This window comes from Lipomyces chichibuensis, assembly GCF_038497645.1.
Source record: "Lipomyces chichibuensis strain CBS 12929 unplaced genomic scaffold V1513scaffold_8, whole genome shotgun sequence".
NCBI lineage: Eukaryota > Fungi > Ascomycota > Lipomycetes > Lipomycetales > Lipomycetaceae > Lipomyces > Lipomyces chichibuensis.
The window spans coordinates 389,217-407,199 of record NW_027117460.1 but is presented as its reverse complement, the minus strand read 5'-3'; the positions used below and the strand labels follow the sequence as shown (position 1 = coordinate 407,199).

The 17,983-nt window shown below is 46.1% G+C and overlaps 9 protein-coding genes and 1 non-coding gene across 10 annotated transcripts; 6 read left to right on the top strand and 4 right to left on the bottom strand.

Annotated features, from left to right (window-relative positions):
- The first annotated feature begins 57 nt into the window (after window positions 1-57).
- On the top strand, window positions 58-2,477 carry V1513DRAFT_441451 (uncharacterized protein). Its single transcript, XM_066897527.1, has 2 exons — window positions 58-793; window positions 872-2,477. The coding sequence occupies exons 1-2, from the start codon at window positions 448-450 to the stop codon at window positions 2,044-2,046; spliced, it is 1,521 nt and encodes a 506-aa protein (XP_066754752.1). The 5' UTR covers window positions 58-447; the 3' UTR covers window positions 2,047-2,477.
- Window positions 2,430-4,089, bottom strand: V1513DRAFT_441448 (cytochrome c oxidase subunit VA-domain-containing protein). The gene is made up of 3 exons (XM_066897526.1): window positions 3,815-4,089; window positions 2,901-3,064; window positions 2,430-2,845 (listed from the first exon to the last, which is right to left on the bottom strand). Exons 1-3 carry the CDS (start codon window positions 3,982-3,984, stop codon window positions 2,727-2,729), a joined length of 453 nt encoding a protein of 150 aa, XP_066754751.1. The 5' UTR covers window positions 3,985-4,089; the 3' UTR covers window positions 2,430-2,726.
- A 238-nt stretch (window positions 4,090-4,327) lies between these two features.
- V1513DRAFT_441446 (GNS1/SUR4 family-domain-containing protein) lies at window positions 4,328-6,496 on the top strand. Its single transcript, XM_066897525.1, has 4 exons — window positions 4,328-5,036; window positions 5,340-5,360; window positions 5,459-5,507; window positions 5,579-6,496. The coding sequence occupies exons 1-4, from the start codon at window positions 4,614-4,616 to the stop codon at window positions 6,079-6,081; spliced, it is 996 nt and encodes a 331-aa protein (XP_066754750.1). The 5' UTR covers window positions 4,328-4,613; the 3' UTR covers window positions 6,082-6,496.
- A 227-nt stretch (window positions 6,497-6,723) lies between these two features.
- On the top strand, window positions 6,724-6,795 carry V1513DRAFT_t38. The gene has a single exon. It is a non-coding gene; the product is annotated as a tRNA-Gly (tRNA).
- Window positions 6,796-7,314: 519 nt separating this feature from the next.
- On the top strand, window positions 7,315-8,123 carry V1513DRAFT_457664 (Endoribonuclease L-PSP/chorismate mutase-like protein; the record flags this gene model as incomplete). Its single annotated transcript, XM_066899634.1, has 7 exons — window positions 7,315-7,335; window positions 7,453-7,513; window positions 7,568-7,644; window positions 7,710-7,779; window positions 7,841-7,899; window positions 7,962-8,027; window positions 8,094-8,123. The coding sequence occupies 7 exons, from the start codon at window positions 7,315-7,317 to the stop codon at window positions 8,121-8,123; spliced, it is 384 nt and encodes a 127-aa protein (XP_066754749.1).
- A 102-nt stretch (window positions 8,124-8,225) lies between these two features.
- Window positions 8,226-9,068, bottom strand: V1513DRAFT_441436 (RNA-binding domain-containing protein-containing protein). The gene is made up of 4 exons (XM_066897524.1): window positions 8,971-9,068; window positions 8,841-8,879; window positions 8,630-8,766; window positions 8,226-8,573 (listed from the first exon to the last, which is right to left on the bottom strand). The coding sequence occupies exons 1-4, from the start codon at window positions 9,011-9,013 to the stop codon at window positions 8,391-8,393; spliced, it is 402 nt and encodes a 133-aa protein (XP_066754748.1). The 5' UTR covers window positions 9,014-9,068; the 3' UTR covers window positions 8,226-8,390.
- Window positions 9,069-9,241: 173 nt separating this feature from the next.
- On the top strand, window positions 9,242-10,124 carry V1513DRAFT_441430 (60S ribosomal protein eL34). The gene is made up of 4 exons (XM_066897523.1): window positions 9,242-9,372; window positions 9,482-9,603; window positions 9,713-9,816; window positions 9,883-10,124. Exons 1-4 carry the CDS (start codon window positions 9,336-9,338, stop codon window positions 9,992-9,994), a joined length of 375 nt encoding a protein of 124 aa, XP_066754747.1. The 5' UTR covers window positions 9,242-9,335; the 3' UTR covers window positions 9,995-10,124.
- Window positions 10,125-12,316: 2,192 nt separating this feature from the next.
- On the bottom strand, window positions 12,317-15,025 carry V1513DRAFT_441420 (uncharacterized protein). Its single transcript, XM_066897522.1, has 2 exons — window positions 13,678-15,025; window positions 12,317-13,625 (listed from the first exon to the last, which is right to left on the bottom strand). Exons 1-2 carry the CDS (start codon window positions 14,616-14,618, stop codon window positions 12,473-12,475), a joined length of 2,094 nt encoding a protein of 697 aa, XP_066754746.1. The 5' UTR covers window positions 14,619-15,025; the 3' UTR covers window positions 12,317-12,472.
- On the top strand, window positions 15,013-15,881 carry V1513DRAFT_316903 (mitochondrial 54S ribosomal protein uL13m). Its single transcript, XM_066894672.1, has 2 exons — window positions 15,013-15,272; window positions 15,353-15,881. Exon 2 carries the CDS (start codon window positions 15,423-15,425, stop codon window positions 15,792-15,794), a length of 372 nt encoding a protein of 123 aa, XP_066754745.1. The 5' UTR covers window positions 15,013-15,272; window positions 15,353-15,422; the 3' UTR covers window positions 15,795-15,881.
- A 158-nt stretch (window positions 15,882-16,039) lies between these two features.
- On the bottom strand, window positions 16,040-17,448 carry V1513DRAFT_316876 (uncharacterized protein). Its single transcript, XM_066894671.1, has 5 exons — window positions 17,432-17,448; window positions 17,215-17,371; window positions 17,099-17,134; window positions 16,177-17,039; window positions 16,040-16,116 (listed from the first exon to the last, which is right to left on the bottom strand). Exons 2-4 carry the CDS (start codon window positions 17,234-17,236, stop codon window positions 16,345-16,347), a joined length of 753 nt encoding a protein of 250 aa, XP_066754744.1. The 5' UTR covers window positions 17,237-17,371; window positions 17,432-17,448; the 3' UTR covers window positions 16,040-16,116; window positions 16,177-16,344.
- Window positions 17,449-17,983: the final 535 nt, after the last annotated feature.

The following is a 17,983-nucleotide window of genomic DNA, read 5'->3' as shown; positions in this document are numbered from 1 at the left end:
GGTCCGAAGTTGTGTGTGTCAGAACCGCTTCCAACTTCGCATTGTGCGGGTTTACTACTGTGACAACACTTCACGAGAACCGCAGTCAGCTACCTGCCTGCTAACAACACACTCCAAATTCCGTCCAGCGTTATCGGCTAATGCCTACCGCCGCCTGAGCCGCCGCCTGCGCTTTTGTCGCGCGGTTCTGTCGCCACGTCGTCGCCATCACCAACTCTGCTGCCCATTCTGCTGCGTTCAGGTGCTGCTGGTCTGCCGCCCCTGCTTGCGTCTGTTCTCTCAGTTGCTGTTCCCGTTCTCCCCGCAGTCGTTCTTCTGACGCTTGTGTTATTCCACTCGCCGCTGAAGCCTGCTGATCTTCCGCCTGCGCCACGCCGAAAGCCACGCAGAAAGAGCTCTTCCCCCGCGAAGCGGGTTCTCCAGCGGTCTGCCCTTCAAGCGACATTCATGGATCCCACTGTCGCTGCCACGTATCCAACCCCCCCGACCGGGCTCGCGCGCGCAAGCAGCCTACGCGCGACCTCCGGTAACAGGGTTTACAAACTCAGGCTTGTTGACAAGGTCAACTCTGGACAGAGCGCGTCATTGCCGGCATCGTCCGGCTCGACGACTGCCTCAAAAGGCTTGTCAATCAATGCCTCCGCGACTATCTCGGCACCCACTGCAGATGCAGAGCCTACACCATCGCAACAGCTACGTGAACGCCGTCGAAACAGATCATTTCGACTGAGTCTAGCTATTCCGACAGCTCCTGCTCCATCTTCTCCGGTTGCTGAAGAGCCGTCGTCGGTCGGTTCGTAACCTCCTGCTTGTGTTTCTGACGCAGTATGTGATCCAATGCACCTTGCTAACGCCTAGCTCTTGTAACCAGAACCTGACCTTTTTGTGTCACCCAAGTTGCCTACCGTGTCCAAAATCAGCACGGAACCGGCAATTTACGAGGATTCGACTGATTTTCTTACCCTTTTGGCAACAAAGCAGCGTCGGGTGCTTGAACTCCGAGAAGAGCTCTCAAAGGCTGAAGTTGATCTCAAAGAGCTGCAGCAGCAATGGTCCGCGCACGAGGATCGGACGCGACGATCTGTTCAGCTGCAGGCCGTTACCGGGCTTCCTAACGGGGCACGTAATCGGTTAAGTTTCGACAGTAGCAGGCTTGGCAACAATGGAAGAAAGACCATGAGTACTGGGCTCACGTCAGATCCGTCCATTACAACCAACACCGACAACAGGCGAGAGGGGGGAACCGGTTTTGGTCGGCTACTTTCACAGTCATTTCCGTTCCCAAGTCCACCAAAGACTGCGCCTTCAGGACGTCCGTTTGCGCCGCGTACATCTTCACTTAATGACACTGTGTCTACGCCTGGAAGTGTCTCTACGGCGACGCCCGGTCCAATAAACTATACGGGGATTAATGAAGACTTTGAATATGACTTTGATAATAACAATAATGTAAACATTCCCATTCGAGCCGACGAGGTCATTCATATGGGACGGAAGCTAGCAGAAGGAATTAACAATCATCTGTGGAATTTATTCGATGATATCAAGCAGGCTGCAATAGGTGAAGATTTAAGTGCTGGTCCAACTGCCGCAAAGCGGGTATCTGTAAATGCGGTAGGTGACAGCACTCAACCATTGGCATCGCTTGACTGGAGGAGGTCACGAACGACAACGGGTGACTCGCGCGAAAGTTCCAACGACTACGTCGACGAGGAAACCGACAGATCTCCTTCACCTCCTGTGCGCCATATGTCTAGCTTCGCCAACTCGCCAATTAAATCGGAACCTCTTGGCATCGATCCACCAGAATACCGTGGGTCGCCACAGAGCAAGCTAGGATCACGACAAAAACAGGTTGGTGAATACAGCGGCTACAATGTTTTGCACGAGACACCTGCTGGCTTCTCATCCACTTCGCTGATTGAGTTTGAGTCTTCTGAGGATGAAATTGCACCAAATAATTCTCAGTCGCAGAACGCTGTGCAATCGCGTACTTCGGCAGGCAATAAGCGAATGAGTTTGTACAGCGCATCATTGTTTCCATAGAATTGTAGGTTGTGGTGACTCGATTCATTTTGGAACGATTAGTAATGATTTTTTGCACATGATTATGATTATGACTTTCGGATAGATACACAACTGGACATGATTTATTCTATTCGCCATTTTGGTCGATTTGTACATTACTTCAACTTTTTTGCTTGGCATTAGATATGTCCGGTCTCCTTAGTAAGGGCTTTTCATGTTAAATTTTTTTTCTTTCATGATAGTAAATATTTTCGTATTGACTCACTTTCTATACATTCGAGTGTATCGTTGGGCTCGGCGCCATTTGTTTTTCATAGTTTGTAGCTTGGTTGCTTGGGACGGCGGTTGTTTTCTGTTTTTGATAGTTTACAAGAACAATGACATACAGTGGCGAGATAATATTACGGAACGGTCTATGACCAATTAGATATGAATTGGAGACTTTCGAAGTTCGATGTTACAATTAGCGGCAACATACAAGTGCTGCTTTGGACGACCGCAACTCCTAGACAGTCAGATAGATGACAAAAAAGTGTAAAATTAACTACTGCGAATTAACTACATAATCCGTAAATAGACTTCACCTCCTTTACATGACAATGTCTACCGACGACATGACCAGTTTTGTTTTGACGTTACCGATGCCCCAAAGTACCCCAGCTCTCCGATATAATGTTTAAACCTGTGCTATATGACATTTACTTCGATTCTGGAAACAATTCCTCCTTGAGTGGGATTCCTAGTTGCTCACGGACGTCTTTCAGCTCGTCGAGGTATGCCTCGTAGAGGTGCTTAGCTGGGACCTTCAATTTTATGGCTACATTCGCAGGTCAGATACCGGCTTTGTAGACAGCCATAACAATGACACTTACCCTCGAAAACGCGGACGGCCGTAGCAAAGTCATTCACGCGACGGGCAGCTTCAAGAGCCTTAGTGATGACGGTAGGGGAAGGAACGTGGTCGTAGGAGAAGCAGTTGGAGAGGATTCGCTGAACCTCGAAAGGATCATAAGCGTTCTCGAATTCCTTCTCGAATCTAATTAAAATACATCATTAGATAGTCTGTTGCATAATGACAAGTTTCTTTCAATCATTGATCTGTACTGAATTGCATCTAGGTCACGGCTGAGATCAAAAGTCTTCCTTGATCCGTTTTTTGTGCAATCAATAAATAAGATCTTTGGCAGCAAATTTATTGCAATTATCTGAGCACTGTGATTCTAGTGGAATTAATTTGTTGTGGTAAATTGGTTGTGCTCACGGCAAATCCAACGCCGCAGGGACAGCCAACCAGAGGTCGCGAAAATCCACTGCACCGAGAACACACCGCCTGAGACAAATCGTACCATAACAGAACTCAGAGCCTAACCCTCGCCGCGACTTCACCTAGCCACGCAAAATCAAAGCCTATTCACAGAACCACTTGCATTAAATTCCCCAAATTTCTAGGTGCCTGCTAAAACTAATTGTAAACCAAAATGGATATCAATAATGTCCTATACCAAGTTGCTGTGACTTCAAACTTTAGCCTGATGTGGATCTTGCTTCAGAGCTCACGCGGTTCGTCGTGTAAAAAATAAGTCTCCATATGCCGCTGTCAACATGTCGAGTATAAAACAGATATTGTTATAGCGCAACGTTGATATTTCTGATATATGCGGTATACTGTAGTGGTTGAAAGGCCCAGCGAGAGCCAAACAATGCAACTAACAAAATCCCCACGCAATACCCAACGACCGTGACCGTAGAGCAATGCCAGTTATTGCTAATCAAATTACTCGCATACCTCGCGTTATATTCCTCGAATGTCTCGTCGGCACCATGCGCAGAGTAGTTTCGAACAAAGCTAAGACTCGAAGCGGCAGAAATCGGAAGAGCACGCGCCCGATATGACAGTTGGGACGAGACCTGACGGGCAACGGGTGATCGCATTGAATATCGAATAAACGACGCCATTTAAAATGATGCTCACAAAATGTTGATGAGTGGAGAGTGGTGCAAATTGCAGTTGTGCAGTAACGGTGATTGCTAACGTACGATTGAATTGGACAGCGAGAGAGCAAAGCAAAAAGACACACCATCCTATTGGCGCGCTTCATAAAACTACTGGGTTTCTGATAAAACGCAGTTTGCGGAAAATGCAAGTTTCGAAAATTGCGAAACGGCGTCTCAGCCACACAGCCACACTCACCTGCCACAGACCCCACTCCGTCCTTCTTTTGGGCATTTGTGGCTGCTTTTGGCAGGGGTGGGCATTTGCAAACGCCAGCGCTGCAATGCGTATATGGATGCAAATGCATAGATTCAGGTGCACAATGTGGGAACTGCGAGCAGCCGTCTCTCGGGGACCTTCGAACGTGTTTTTCAGCTGACGAGCGCGTCCTCTGCTCTTGTTACCTCCTCGCTCCTCGCATCCGTCCCTCATTTACAGGTAGCTTCTGCATTTCCGGGTAGTTCACAAACAAGTTAGCTGGAGACGCGCATTTGGTCATTTCTTTTTGTTGGCCGTCGTCTGTGTTGATTGTTAGGTTGTGTACTTCCTTATTCTTGTATTTTACTACCTGTTTTCCGCTCGAGCCGACATAATGGCTATCACTTTCGACTCCGTTAAAGACTATCTGCAACCGCAGGTCCCAACGGTTGACCGGCCCTTTGGCATTTATCTATGGGATATCTTTGTTGATGGTTGTGGAATTCTCTTCGGATGGAATCCCTCTGAGTTTCTTTTCACGCAGGGCTCATTACCTCTCTCGACTTTCTACCCTGTTGTCGCTACCATCGCCATTTACTATGTCGTCATTCTCGGTGGCCGAGAGATTATGAAGGGCTTTGCACCGATGAAGCTCACATTTCTTTTCCGCGTTCACAATGTCCTCCTCACTTTCGTGTCCGGACTCCTTCTGGCCCTTTTTGTTGAGCAGTTGTTCCCCATTCTCTACCGTCACGGCCTATTCTACGCTATTTGCAACGAGGGCTCCTGGACTCAGCCAATTGTTACTCTCTACTATGTAAGTGGCCGTCCTAATTTGTGAGAAAAACGTCCATTGTATCAAGAGCTTGTTGCGAGCTTCCATTGGAACTGGTATTACCAGGGGATTGGTTGGGTTGTCTGTTAGCCCCACCAGCTGCGGTACCACGCAGGTCCCGATTATCTGGATACCTGGAACACTGGAAGTATCATCAGTGCAGCGGCCGCACAATTTCTTGGTAACTCGTTTTGTTATTGTCTGTTGATGGGCATGGTCGTGTTTTCTCGCTTGGGCTTTTTTTTGTGTTGTGTAGGAGAGTACTAACTCGGCTTTGTTGTGCAGCTTAACTACCTCACCAAATATGCACGTGAATTTTTTCAATTGTTTACCCTAACCACTCACAAGTCTACCTTGACGACTGGAGAGAATGTGTCTGAGAGTTCCAGCTAATTAAAGTTTAGGTTGAGCTCCTCGATACATTGTTCCTTGTTCTCAAGAAGAAGCCTTTGAGTGAGTACTACTTCACCGTTAGATACGCGACTTTAAAAAAAAGGCTGGATACTAATGCTACATTTATTCAGCATTCTTGCACTGCTACCACCATGGTGCCACTGCCGCGTTGTGCTACTCCCAGATCATTGGACACACTTCAGTTTCATGGGTTCCTATTACGCTTAATCTTGGAGTTCATGTCGTCATGTACTGGTATTATTTCTTGTCATCTTGCGGTATCCGCGTTTGGTGGAAGGAGTGGGTCACTCGGCTGCAGATTATTCAGTTTGTTATCGACCTGTGCTTCATCTACTTCGCGTCCTACACCTACTTCATTAGCAACTACATGCCCCATCTCCCTAACGCTGGTAATTGCGCTGGCGAGGAATTTGCTGCTGTCTATGGATGCCTCCTTCTTACGTCTTACCTCTTTCTGTTCATTGCTTTCTACATTAATGTCTACCACAAGAAGGGAAAGAAGGCGACTGCCGCCAAGAAGGCTGCTGCCGCAGCTGCAGCGGCTAACGGTGAAAAGAAGGAAGCGACTGCTTCACCTGTTAAGGTTGCGAAGAAGCCCTCCAAGAAGGTTTAATTGTGGTAACACGAACTGTGTCTAGTGAGCTAATGACGTGTTGAAACGCTCTAGATGTGTTTTATCAATAAAGACGGTCGTGTAACTAATAGGAAGAGCACCATGTGAAATATGTCGATGTACTGGTTGTTAATTTGAAGACTTAGAGTTTTAAGTGTCTTGTAGTTCAACAAAAGAGTTGATGTAATTCTATTGTCTCATTAATTGTTCTTCATTGTATGTCATTTTTCGCAGTCATGTACAAATATATTTGGTCTCATTTGTAGTTCTTAAGTTTTAATTTGTTTTCGCATGAAAGTCTACATTGGAAACTGAACGGTAGGCCGGTAGCAGTATCATAGTATCTGTACCAACTCACTTTTTGTTTGATAGATGGGTTTATTACTGCGACCATTATATACAGTTTTCAGGCAGAGAAAACAAGCGAACCAAAACATGAAGGAAAACTGACACGAACACTCACGCGACAACATAATAAAATTCGCTACTCATATGGTCTGAAAACACATTGTCCATAACGAAACGACAATATACAGAATCTCAAAATGGCTGTTGCAAATATACAATACTCTCAAATGAAGCATGCTTTTAAGTATTCGGATTCAATATTTAGTATTTTACCCAAGTAACTAACATACAACTGGACGGTTAGTGTAGTGGTTATCATATTTGCCTTCCAAGCAAATGACAGGGGTTCGATTCTCCTACCGTTCAAAATTAAATTTTTCTTTGCTCTTTTTTTATGTATATGTTTCCAAATGGCTACGGACTCTTAATATAGCCGTATTAAAGATAGTATTGGATATTTCAAAAGAAAAGCATTAAAAGGGTGTTTTTTAATGAGCATGTGCCGGTTCTAGCCAAGTGCGCCAGCAAGTGTTTGTCCATCAGTGAGCGCGATCTAGACCTACAATATAGAGTTGTTATGCTAGATTGCAAATCAGATTGATAATATTATTGAGTTGTGTTGGATTTAAACCTAACAAGAAGCCCTAGCTAAGCAAATAAGCAATGAAAAGCTCTTTCAGCTTTTCGGTGACGACCTTATCGTTTGCAGCGCCGCGGATGTATTTGGTCAAGCCGGCTTCAAACTTCGCTGCTAACTTCGCTGGCCTCCGGCGACTTTATTGGCGAGTCAACGCCAAGTCGAGTGGCCAGCTGCGACAGATTTCAACCACATTTAACAGCCAGACTATCCTCTCATCTCATAGGTCGTTTTCCACCACAATCCCAATGTCTTCCGCTCTTAAAGTGGTAAGTATACATATTCCAGTTCCGAGGTCTTGCTCAAGATATCTTCAATTTATCTTTAGTTGAGTGGGCAATTGTTACTGTGTTTTGCGGACCTTGATGAAACTGACGCGATGATAGATCTCGACCGCTAGCTCGGCTGCTCCTCGCGCCCCGTACTCCCAGGCAATTGCCGTGAATGGTAGCTTAGTTTTTCTATTGTTAGACTTTGCACAGTACCTAACCTTCATTACAGGCTTCATCTACTGCTCCGGCCAGATTCCTATGACCCCTGATGGAGATCTTATCATCGACGATATCAAAGCCGGTGCTGTAAGTAACTCAATATCTTATATCCAATCGGATGCAAATTTGGCTAATATAAAATTTCCTGATAGCTTCAATCGTTGACCAACCTTAAGCTCGTTCTTGAGGCCGGTGGATCCAGCATTGAGAAGATCTTCAAGGGTAAATTTGCTAGTAGTTATCAAAGATTAATGAAGTAATGACTAACTTTGTCATTATTTAGTCAATGTCTACCTTGTCGATATGGCGGATTTCGCAGCTGTAAACGAAGTCTACTCTGAGGTAACGATAGATTACGAAATTAGTTTCATGGCGACTAGACTCATGATCTAACTTATCCTTAGTTCTTCGGTACCCACAGACCTGCAAGGACCTGCATTGCTATTAAGCAACTTCCTCTTGGAGCTCACGTAAGTGGTCCCTTCTCTTATGCAACTATGAATTAATACCGTAAAATTGATTCTGACTTCTGACAGATCGAGATCGAGTGCATTGCTCTTGAGTAAAGAAATTGCCGTGTTGTTTGCAGAGACGATTATATATGACCAATACAACGTATGAATGTCATATTGTAATAAATAAAAGCAAGATATATATATATTTCTTATATACATATGGTAATTCAATGTCAATTGCCAACTCCTTAGAAACTAACTGCAACAAATCTAATATACAATTCCAACAGCTTGACAAGTACACATTACATGTTGACTTTACCGACCCGAACCTACCTGTCAATTGGTCTAAACGCAGGTGAGAACCCCAAATAGAAATTATCGCCGATCAGGGCTTCTGCTACGGCCTCGCCGTCCGCTACCACGCTGCTTCTTCTCCGGTGGTGGTTGAACGAAACAGAAATCAACGTCAATGACGTTTCCAAGTAATTCGGCTCCTCGTGCGCCAGCAACGGCCTTTTCAGCTTCGACAGCCGTTTCATATTCAACCAATGCGTATCCCTTATAACGATGTCAACACTCCGATCCATTCGATCTTAAGTTTTTTAGACGAATACCTTAACGTAGCCTGTCCGTCGATCTAAATTGAGATGTAGATTCTTGATTTCGCCGAACTCTGAGAAAAAATCATTTAAGTCTTCTTCGGTTGCCTCTTCGTGTATATTGGTTGCAACTACAATCCAACCCTCGATCGCTAAAGAAAAGATCTTAGCAACCCAGATTATCCGAACATAGCAGGTCCAAATTATATTTTGGAGCTGGACTCACATCGAACGGCATTGGCACTAAATTTGGCTTTTGGGGCGACTACAATAAAGGGAATCCTGTCAGCTTAAATGGTTCCCGAATGATCCCCCTAGATATACCGCAGAAGTAGACAACCAAAATTAAATCATACCTCGACTCCGAGCATATTCATCAATATCCATAGCATCTGCCATTTTATCGGTAATATTTATTGTGGATGGTTGTGCGATGTGCCGCTAGGCAAAATACTATTGCCGTGAGTTACCCTGCGAAGTATTGTCGACTTGGACCGGCTCGCAGAATAGCATACAATTGTACAAGGGGTTTGTAGCAAAGCTTAGGGCGTAGCCCTACGTGGGGCTAAGGAGCCATGTAAAAAGCAGTCACTTTTTGGCCTCCTGTTTCTGACGGTTGCGATCACGCACCCATGGACCCGATCGTGAATGTTCAGTTTGAAGTCCCAGGAAAGCTTGTACTGTTACAACATATTCGGCAGCAACAGCACTATTACTCACCATGGCTCAGAGACTCGCTTATAGAAAGAGAAATCCTTGTATGTTCCGGTTTATTTGAATTTATGTTGGTGATGATTGAAACGGTTTGGATAGTGGATATGGATACGGCTAAACAGTTGATTGCATGCTAACATGTGGAATGTATAGACAACACGCGATCTAACAAGGTTAAGATCGTTAAGACCCCTGGTGGAAAACTTGTGTACCAGCATGTGCCGAAAACTCCTTCGCGAGTGAAGTGCGGTGGCTGCGAATTGTACTTGCCTGGTGTATGTGGATTTCAGAATTCTCCTTTCGTACGATTATTCGATCTGCGAATTGGAATTACCAAGAATATTGTGTGGGAATTAGGTGACTGATTGGATTTTGTGATTACAGATCCCCTCTCTGCGACCAAGGCAGTTCGCGACTATTTCCAAACCGAAGAAGACTGTTCAGCGGGCATATGGTGGAGTCTACTGCGGCAAATGTATCAGAGACAGGTAAGTCATCATCACTACAGATGTTTGCAGGAAGTATGAAGATGTGTCTGACACTTATTCAATTAGAATTGTCCGCGCTTTCCTTATCGAGGAGCAGAAGATTGTCAAGAAGGTTGTCAAGACTACCGCCACTGCTCCGAAGGCGGAGAAGCCCAAGAAGAAGTCGTCGAAGAAGTAAACCGGCAATGCATAAATAAACGAAATTGGGGCGGGGTTACTAATTAAAATTGGGATACTTGTATAATGTTCTTTGTCATGTGTTATATACAGTGTGTACGAGATTCGCAAAAGATACTTTTATACATTATTCGGAGGGGTTCAAGCTTACTGCGCCAGTATCCTTGGCACGGCACTGTGGAAAATTTGCAAGCGTTTCAATTCCCATATTTCATTTACGGCCATAACAGAATGTGTTACTGATGGCTTGCACTCATAGGCGTCTTGGCATTAACAGCAACTCACTGAATCCGGTACTTTGATTGTGTTATGGGCTGAGAACTCGTTAGCGCCATGATCCGCTGAATTGCAATTGCATATTAATCCAACCGTAGCATAATACTTTCTCTGCGCTTTTGTCCTAATGGATGGGCCATGCGCGGAGTATTGTGACGCCAAATTACTTGTAGTTCAATATTGTGCGTAGACATCGACTAGTACTTATTGATCCGTTAATGATAATCGTGGTAGCTGACGAACAGATTCGTAATTGCCTTTTCGTCCATGGGATATTGCCTTATCGGGATGCTAGATCATCGCGAATAGGGCCAAGCTCCGGTAACTCGGCGACCCACACCTAGAATCTAGGGTTGAGTTTCTAGTTAGGGCTGTGTTGCCCACTATAAGTTCCTTACGCAATTTTTTGATTCCCATTCTTTTCTTTTCTCTTCACATCATCAGGTACGTCCAACAATTATGCAATACATTTGCATTTACTTTGATCTTCAGATCGCTAACAAGTTTTATAGTAGTGGTTATACTTAATCTAAAAATTACGTATAATTACAACAGCGGAGCTGCATTCAAAGTAATGCGCAGTTGAGGGTTTCATTAACGCTTGATAGGTTGTCCTCCGTTCCCTGCTCCCTTGAGTAAATTTTATTTTTTAATCCTTTCGGTGCGACTTCTATCGTGTTTTCGATCGCGATGGAGGCGAGGGGTTAAAACGACATATATTCTTTTATTTCATCAACTTTTTGTCTAGGAGAATGCGCGCGAAATACGATGTATATCGTTTTTTTTGCTATGAACATGACGAGATATGTACTTAGTATATGCAGACTTACAGAGGTATTAATGCAATCAGTCAATGTTCTATATCTTAGGTATTGGTACGTCTCTGTACTAGTCGTGACTGTCCGTAGTTTTTTTTTGCCTGTCGCTCAGCCATCAAGTCCATAACCTTCAAAATACAGTCCACGCATTCCAGACAATGCTTCTGTCGCAATACTGATTCCGGAAAACATTTAATGTGATCCGCGAATCGTTTCGGTGCATCCTCTTCTGGTCTAGATCCAAGTGCCAGATATTCGTAGCATACTAGTGGAACTTTTACTTGAACACTACGCCATGCATGCTAAGCAATGTCCTCATAGCTTGTGGCTCGACGGGAAATACAAATCGTCAACTATTGTCTCGGTAGTCATCGTGTTCTCTGGAATTGTAGATACATGTCAAAACATGTTCCTCAGGAAGCTTTTCGTTCCGGAGCTCGGGACCAACTTGCGCGAGTCAGTGCACGTGAGACAAGGCTTGTCGAAGCTGATGTAGTTAGTCGTTGAAGTCGAATTTTCGTAAGGTCAATCGGTCATAGAAATATTTGCCCGGCTTTTCTCCCGCGGAATCCGCTGTGTGTGTTGTCGCGCCATGAGAAAATCGGGTCCAGTCCAGGGTTACGAGTGATGACAAACTTGGGTCGCAGTCGTATAAGTTATACCGTTTGGTATAACTGACTCCTCGTCCGCTCGGTCTGCGGTCGATTGGACGGATTGGGCGCCGACTGGCGATGAATATATGCAAGGAAAGACCTGAAAGAGGAGAACAACTAAAACCCCACCATAAATCGGAATAGGTATTATCTGATCTGAGAGATATTGTAGACCAAGTCGAAGGCCTGCATTCTGTGGACGTGGCTATAGATCAATTAATCTTGGCAATCGCAAAGAAGCCTTCAGACCAATAAATATGATGGCATTCAGTTAGGTTGCCATCATGCTTTGCGATTAGACCAAAATGAAGAGCAGTAATAAACGTATATAGATATTTCAAGATACACACTGCTCAGAGCAAAATCAAACAGATCAGAGAATACGCGGATGAAAGATATATCGTTCGATGTGGATGGCAGCGACGGCCAATGATATCAGCCGTCAATGAGATACATATCTCTACATTCGTCCTCTGCCGTCGCGAAGTCAAAATGTGCGCTTAATGTACCTACTTTGATAAGGATCTCGCCAGCACTCACATACTTTAATGCGCCGATTGCTCCACGACGATATTCATCCAACTAGAAAATACGACATATATTCTAACATGTCTAAAACTACATAATAAATATACCATTACATACAATACATGTTTGCTCTACGTACTCACACATAACGTACAATTCAAGACACCATTTTAACCCCCAACCTCAATATCAGCTTCTCCATATCTACTCAATGGTCCGCCTCTTCTCTTCGATGACATCCAGCAGATCTGCAATATAATTCCTCAACGGCGTATTCACTGCCGCGACGCCAATAAGTTCCGTCTCCAGTCCACTCAGCAAGCGTTTGCCAGTATCGCTTCGCGCCACGTTGCGCAATATCAGGCATGATGTCAACGGAATGCCAGTGGCTTCTCCGTGCTCATCTACCATAGTCGACTTGCTCACCAGCACAACATTCTGCGACAAGATCGCCGTGTCAAGGGTTAATGTTCCGGAGGCCGTTGTCTGCAGAGGCGGACTGCGGCTGTTATGCGGCAACGGCTTATTGTGATCTGCGTCTGGGATATGTGTCTTAATGTGCGAGATCACCGTTCGCCGGTCGGTGTCGCCGTGAGGTGAGAAACGGTTACACCCGTTCCAGTAGCAGAAGTATCGTACTGGTTGTTGATCATGTTCCGATGAAGATTGTAGTACTACTGGTACTGGTGATGGCTGTGTTGCCGATTCTGCGGCTGTCGAATCCTGCACCGGCTCAGCCGTTGTTGAAGCAGATATTGGAGAGAGTGGTGGAGCATCAGACATTGATATGTTATCATACCGCTCAGTAGCCGTGGGATGGGACACTTGAGCTGGGAAACCATTTGTCTCTGGCGCATCAGGACCGGGGGATATACCGACCTTGCCATTTGTAGTGGGCGACGGTAGCGGTGGAATGGGAGCTGAACTCGTTGCACTCAATGCAGGCTGGAGAGCAGACTGCTGGGATTGAAGCAGAGTGGCTGTTGGGGGAGGCGGAACATGGACAGCCAATATATGCGCAAATAAATCCTTTATTGAAGGATACGCGCCGGTACACCTTGGCAAGTTCGGGGACGTCGATGACCACTGGCATTTGACATACAGTTCTCCTTTCAGCGACATAGGAACTTCACGCGGACGGATACCCTTAATAATAAATTTCTGTTGGCCGCCAGGTAAAGTGACGACCATGGCAGCAGCCCGTCGAAACGCAGTTGTGACGTTCTTTATAAAGTCTGCTGCAGGAAGAAGTTTCTTGCCTTGCTTAACGTACTCTTCAAATCGAGATTCGTAGGCTTTCCATAACGCAATCTGAGTGACATCACCCTCTGGATCTTCCTCGAAACATGCCCGCATCCTATAACCGGTGAGTCAAGGGCACAGAAAAGTATGTCATCAGGACAACGTACCATTGCGTCGCTCGTTCCGGTTCTGGAAACGAGAGAAGTTCATACACCAAGTCGTTGGGTAAATCCGGTGGTTGACTGGGTGGAGCCTTCTTCTCTAATATCATGTTTGAGATCAATCGCGCATCTTTCTGAGGCCATTCCTGAGCCTGGTACAGTAATAGTCGAATCAACTGCTGAACAAGTTCTCGCCAATCGACCGCCTCTCCCGTTAATTCTATATTTTCCGGCGCAGCAGTGTATTGGTACAAGAAATCCAAGCAGACAGAGAGTAACTCCTCGTCGTCCAGGAGAATTAGCGCGCATATTCGAGCAACCACCCTGCGATCGACAGCTTGTAAGAGATTCACTTCGACATTGATTACTAGTCGAGCTATAGCTCGCAGAGCACTGATCAGCACGCCTCGATCGTCGCTGGATAAGTACCCCGCAAGCGCGCGGAATAGACTATCCTGACTACTAGTGGGCCGCAAAAACAGTGCTACAGACTCCACTACATCCAAGCAATACTGACGCAATTCTACTAAACTCGGACGATCAGACGGTAATGTTAAACACTTGACAAGTGCACCCACGCAAACCTGCGACCGTGACAGATGCCTCGCGTTTTCTGGGTTAATCGCAGCATTCCGCAGGACTAGTGCCGCCTCGAGGACTTTGTCGAGCTGCTTCCGAACCTTCTCAGTAGCGACTGTGGCGCCGAAAAGACCCAGGTCGTCGTCTGTTGTGACCACTTTGCCATCATTGGTGTGGAAAGAATAAGTATCGATGTCTCTGAATTGGTCTGCTGAATTCAGTTTCTCGACCAATGCGGGTGCTAGAGCTGGGTACCGGTCGAAATGGAGATCGTCAGGGTTCTCGAACGACATCCGGACGAGGGACTGCAGAGCCCAGTCCATCTCGTCTGGGAGATTGGACCGGATTGCGAGAACGACTCTGTTCATTTTCCCCTTAATGTGGAGCACGCACGAGCAATTATATGATCCCTTTGATAGAGCGAAAATTTGAAGACGTAAAAAGTTGGACAGTAAATTAGTCCTCTAGATAAGTCGCTGCGGTGATCCAGAAAACAATCAACTTGGTTGCCGGTAAACACGATACTTTCCGCCAACAATTTTGATTTCTCCCATGCAGAGAGTCTCTGTATTCCCCGAATCCGACTCTTCGTCTGCAAATCACACTGTCCGGGCACACAAAATAATCTGCGCAGAGATCCGTAAACTTCGCTCGTTGGTTGACTTAGTCGCGTAGCCGCACCGCTCCGTTTCGCGTCTAGAGATGCACTGAACTTGCTCGGTGCTTAGTTAGCCTAATTCGCTTTCGAGCCCGCTCGCTGGAAACGCGATGGTGGTGTCCAGCGAATTTCGTTAGTGATGGCTGGAGCCGTAGTCATTTGAGGCCGTAGTTGTCTCATTATCTTGGGAGTTAGGGCTGAAAGTGAGTCAATGTCCGCACAGCATTGCTGGTTACCCATCAGTGGACATCTGGAACTCAACAAATTTCTTCGGAGCAACAGGTCGATATCTCGCATTTGGCAATTCGCGTTTTCTGGACCTTTCACGACAAATTCTAACAAAATGTCGAACTTGTTAGGAAAGGTATGATTAAAATTTTCTCTAGTGTCATTGTGGACTGGGTTTAATGACCAACAGACTCGTCTCGCTTACACTCGAGTCTGGCACCACGTCGACCTCGAGAAAGACTCTCGCACGCTAGGCCGTCTGGCGTCCTCAATTGCAATCACGCTAATGGGCAAACACAAGCCTATTTACTCGCCCGCTAGCGATTGTGGTGACTACGTCGTCGTTTCGAATTGTAACTTGTTGAAGACGTCGGGGAATAAATTCAAGCAGAAGATTTACCGGAAACACACGCAGACGCCGGGCGGATTGAAGGAGATGACAATGGAACGGTTAGTCAACAAGAAAGGGTACGGCGAGGTACTGAGGAAAGCTGTGAGTGGTATGTTGCCGAAGAATCGGTTACGGAAAATTCGCCTAGAGCGGCTACGTACGTTTGAAGGAGCGGAGCACGATTACAAGCAGAATGTCATACGATTTTGGGCAGAGACACCGGAAGTTATCAAAGCGAATAAGTTGTCGGAGGCAAAAAATGAATAGTCGGCCATGTCGGTTTGTATTATAGAGGACCAGAGTTTTGGATTGCATTTGTAAATATGAATGACACTACGCATCTTTATTGCAAAGTACGGTAACCGTAGACATTTTGTGGGGGACATGTCGCCATACAGTTTGATGTCGGCCTCGCAGATTTTACGCAAGAATAGACCCATCTACAGGTACCTGTGCAGGATCGTCAGATGACTAACGCGCGACGCCATTAACATTATCTGTGGGAGGTTGGAATGTATTTGATACACTACGCAGTCTTCTATTTGCATGAGTAGAAACATCAAGATGGATATGTTTATTATTATGAGACCTATGTACTGCGAATTAACCATGATAGAAACTTTAAAACAAAGAGAATCCCGACACCCACATAAACAATCGAACACTAAAATATAGACAAAGCAATCAACCCGCTGTCTGATTCGTTCATCGCATCCTAAAGAACAGCCATCAAACCGCTAATGAACCAGCCACACGATAAACACGGTAAATAAAGAAGATAATTATAATACAAGATATATCTCACATGGAAAGAAACCTAGTCGTCACGAGAGACAGTAGCAGTGATAAGACCGTTTGGGTTCGACTGAGGAGCGTAGACCTGAGCATCCGCGCCCGTGTTTTTGAGGCCCTCGAACCAGGAGAGATCGATCTCGAAATAGTGTTTGTTGGGGAGAGCGTACTTGACATCTGTGATAAGGGGGTTGGCGGCGAGAATTAGCTTGCACATCTTGAAGAGAGTGGCCTGGACACTTGCAGAATCGTCGAGAGCGAAGGTCTTGAGAGTAATGTTGCGGGCTGACTGGTAGCCTTCCTGGAAGTTGTCGACGGCGGATCGGACAGCTTCTAAGTTTTCAAATGGTTTGAACGTCCAGGTAGAGTCAATAGCGGTGGACATGATACGGTCCCAGGTCTCGGGGAGAGTAGTGTACTTGTCCTGGATGTATCCGTAGAAAGCTGACCCGGTGGATTTCAAGACAAGAAGGTCGGCAATGCCACCCGAGAGAAGGATCTCACCAGACTCGTCAACCTCGGCGTCGACGACACGGACCTCCTCGCCGTCTCGGACAAACGAGTGCTCGTGGGGAACGCCGTCGACAGCGTAGCGGGTCCATCGATGTTGAACGATGTGGACAAAAGCCTTCTGGATGTGGTCGTAGGTTTCGACGAAGTGGGTGCCAAGAATGGACGCAAAGAGCTCAGGAGGAGAGACAGGGTTCTTCTTAGCGAGAACTAGTCAAATTAGTCGCCAGATCAATTTCAAACTAGATTGCAACGGAACGGAAACGCACTGTGAGTGGTGTTCTTCATACTGTCTGTAGTGACGACTGGAGTATTGTCGGCGTGAGTGTAAGCAGGAGCGATATGGCCCTCGAGCATGACGCGGATGGTGAATTCGTAGACATACTGGAGTTTGGGATTGGTAGCATCGCGCTCGACCTTGAGGAGACGGATGTTGTCCTTACCGTAGCGGGCAGCAGAGAGTTTGACCATGTCGTTGGAGGCAGATAAATGACAGCGCGTTGAGTGCGTTGAAGTGTGGACGAAAGATCGAGTAGGAGTAGCTAGAAATGGAGGTTGATCAGGACCAGGACTAGATAAGGAGAAGAGGAACTGGGACTGACCTTATACTGTTGATGACAGCGGAACGTCGACGTGTTTGATCAATGGCCCACCTCGCATGCCTAGAAACTACCGACTTAATTGTGTATCGGAAGCAGCCGCGCTCCCTTGACTGGCCAGGGCCACGTCAATTATTAGGCGGTAGTAGGAAAGCATTGACGTTATTGCCCCATGCCATCGTCATCGCCACGGAAACGCCACATGCGGCGTTCGGCCATATCCGAAAAAACGTCGCACTTGTCCGGTCCCCCCACTTATTGGTTGTATCACCTTGATCTCACAAATGTTGTATCGAGGATAACATCTATCGCGATCTGTCTATCTAGCTATGAATACAGCATCTTGTTCTTCAAGTCGCACGTGAGAACTGGGGTGACCTTGCGGCATCGCTCTTCTGCGAGGGTTGTTGGTTGCTTGGCTTATAATCACTGACCCGGTCTGTCTCTCCTGCGCGGCTCAGAATGGAGTCTTCTTCTCGACAGATCTTCAGCATTACCCCTGTTGCCTTAACTCCTCAGCAGCAACTGCGTCGGTCTGACAGGACAGTGGTGATT

Coding starts and splice junctions, on each gene's coding strand:
- V1513DRAFT_441451 (XM_066897527.1), top strand. CDS start 448: ATGGATCCCACTGTCGCTGCCACGTATCCAACCCCCCCGACCGGGCTC. Junction 794..871: donor TGAAGAGCCGTCGTCGGTCG/GTTCGTAACCTC, acceptor TCTTGTAACCAG/AACCTGACCTTTTTGTGTCA.
- V1513DRAFT_441448 (XM_066897526.1), bottom strand. CDS start 3,984: ATGGCGTCGTTTATTCGATATTCAATGCGATCACCCGTTGCCCGTCAG. Junction 3,065..3,814: donor TTCGAGGAATATAACGCGAG/GTATGCGAGTAA, acceptor TATTTTAATTAG/ATTCGAGAAGGAATTCGAGA. Junction 2,846..2,900: donor GGCCGTCCGCGTTTTCGAGG/GTAAGTGTCATT, acceptor CTGCGAATGTAG/CCATAAAATTGAAGGTCCCA.
- V1513DRAFT_441446 (XM_066897525.1), top strand. CDS start 4,614: ATGGCTATCACTTTCGACTCCGTTAAAGACTATCTGCAACCGCAGGTC. Junction 5,361..5,458: donor TTAACTACCTCACCAAATAT/GCACGTGAATTT, acceptor ATTAAAGTTTAG/GTTGAGCTCCTCGATACATT. Junction 5,508..5,578: donor TCTCAAGAAGAAGCCTTTGA/GTGAGTACTACT, acceptor ACATTTATTCAG/CATTCTTGCACTGCTACCAC.
- V1513DRAFT_441436 (XM_066897524.1), bottom strand. CDS start 9,013: ATGGCAGATGCTATGGATATTGATGAATATGCTCGGAGTCGAG. Junction 8,880..8,970: donor TGAATATGCTCGGAGTCGAG/GTATGATTTAAT, acceptor CCTTTATTGTAG/TCGCCCCAAAAGCCAAATTT. Junction 8,574..8,629: donor GACGGACAGGCTACGTTAAG/GTATTCGTCTAA, acceptor CATCGTTATAAG/GGATACGCATTGGTTGAATA.
- V1513DRAFT_441430 (XM_066897523.1), top strand. CDS start 9,336: ATGGCTCAGAGACTCGCTTATAGAAAGAGAAATCCTT. Junction 9,373..9,481: donor TTATAGAAAGAGAAATCCTT/GTATGTTCCGGT, acceptor TGGAATGTATAG/ACAACACGCGATCTAACAAG. Junction 9,817..9,882: donor GGCAAATGTATCAGAGACAG/GTAAGTCATCAT, acceptor TTATTCAATTAG/AATTGTCCGCGCTTTCCTTA.
- V1513DRAFT_441420 (XM_066897522.1), bottom strand. CDS start 14,618: ATGAACAGAGTCGTTCTCGCAATCCGGTCCAATCTCCCAGACGAGATG. Junction 13,626..13,677: donor CCGGAACGAGCGACGCAATG/GTACGTTGTCCT, acceptor CACCGGTTATAG/GATGCGGGCATGTTTCGAGG.
- V1513DRAFT_316903 (XM_066894672.1), top strand. CDS start 15,423: ATGGGCAAACACAAGCCTATTTACTCGCCCGCTAGCGATTGTGGTGAC.
- V1513DRAFT_316876 (XM_066894671.1), bottom strand. CDS start 17,236: ATGCTACCAATCCCAAACTCCA. Junction 17,135..17,214: donor GCTACCAATCCCAAACTCCA/GTATGTCTACGA, acceptor ACAATACTCCAG/TCGTCACTACAGACAGTATG. Junction 17,040..17,098: donor TATGAAGAACACCACTCACA/GTGCGTTTCCGT, acceptor TAATTTGACTAG/TTCTCGCTAAGAAGAACCCT.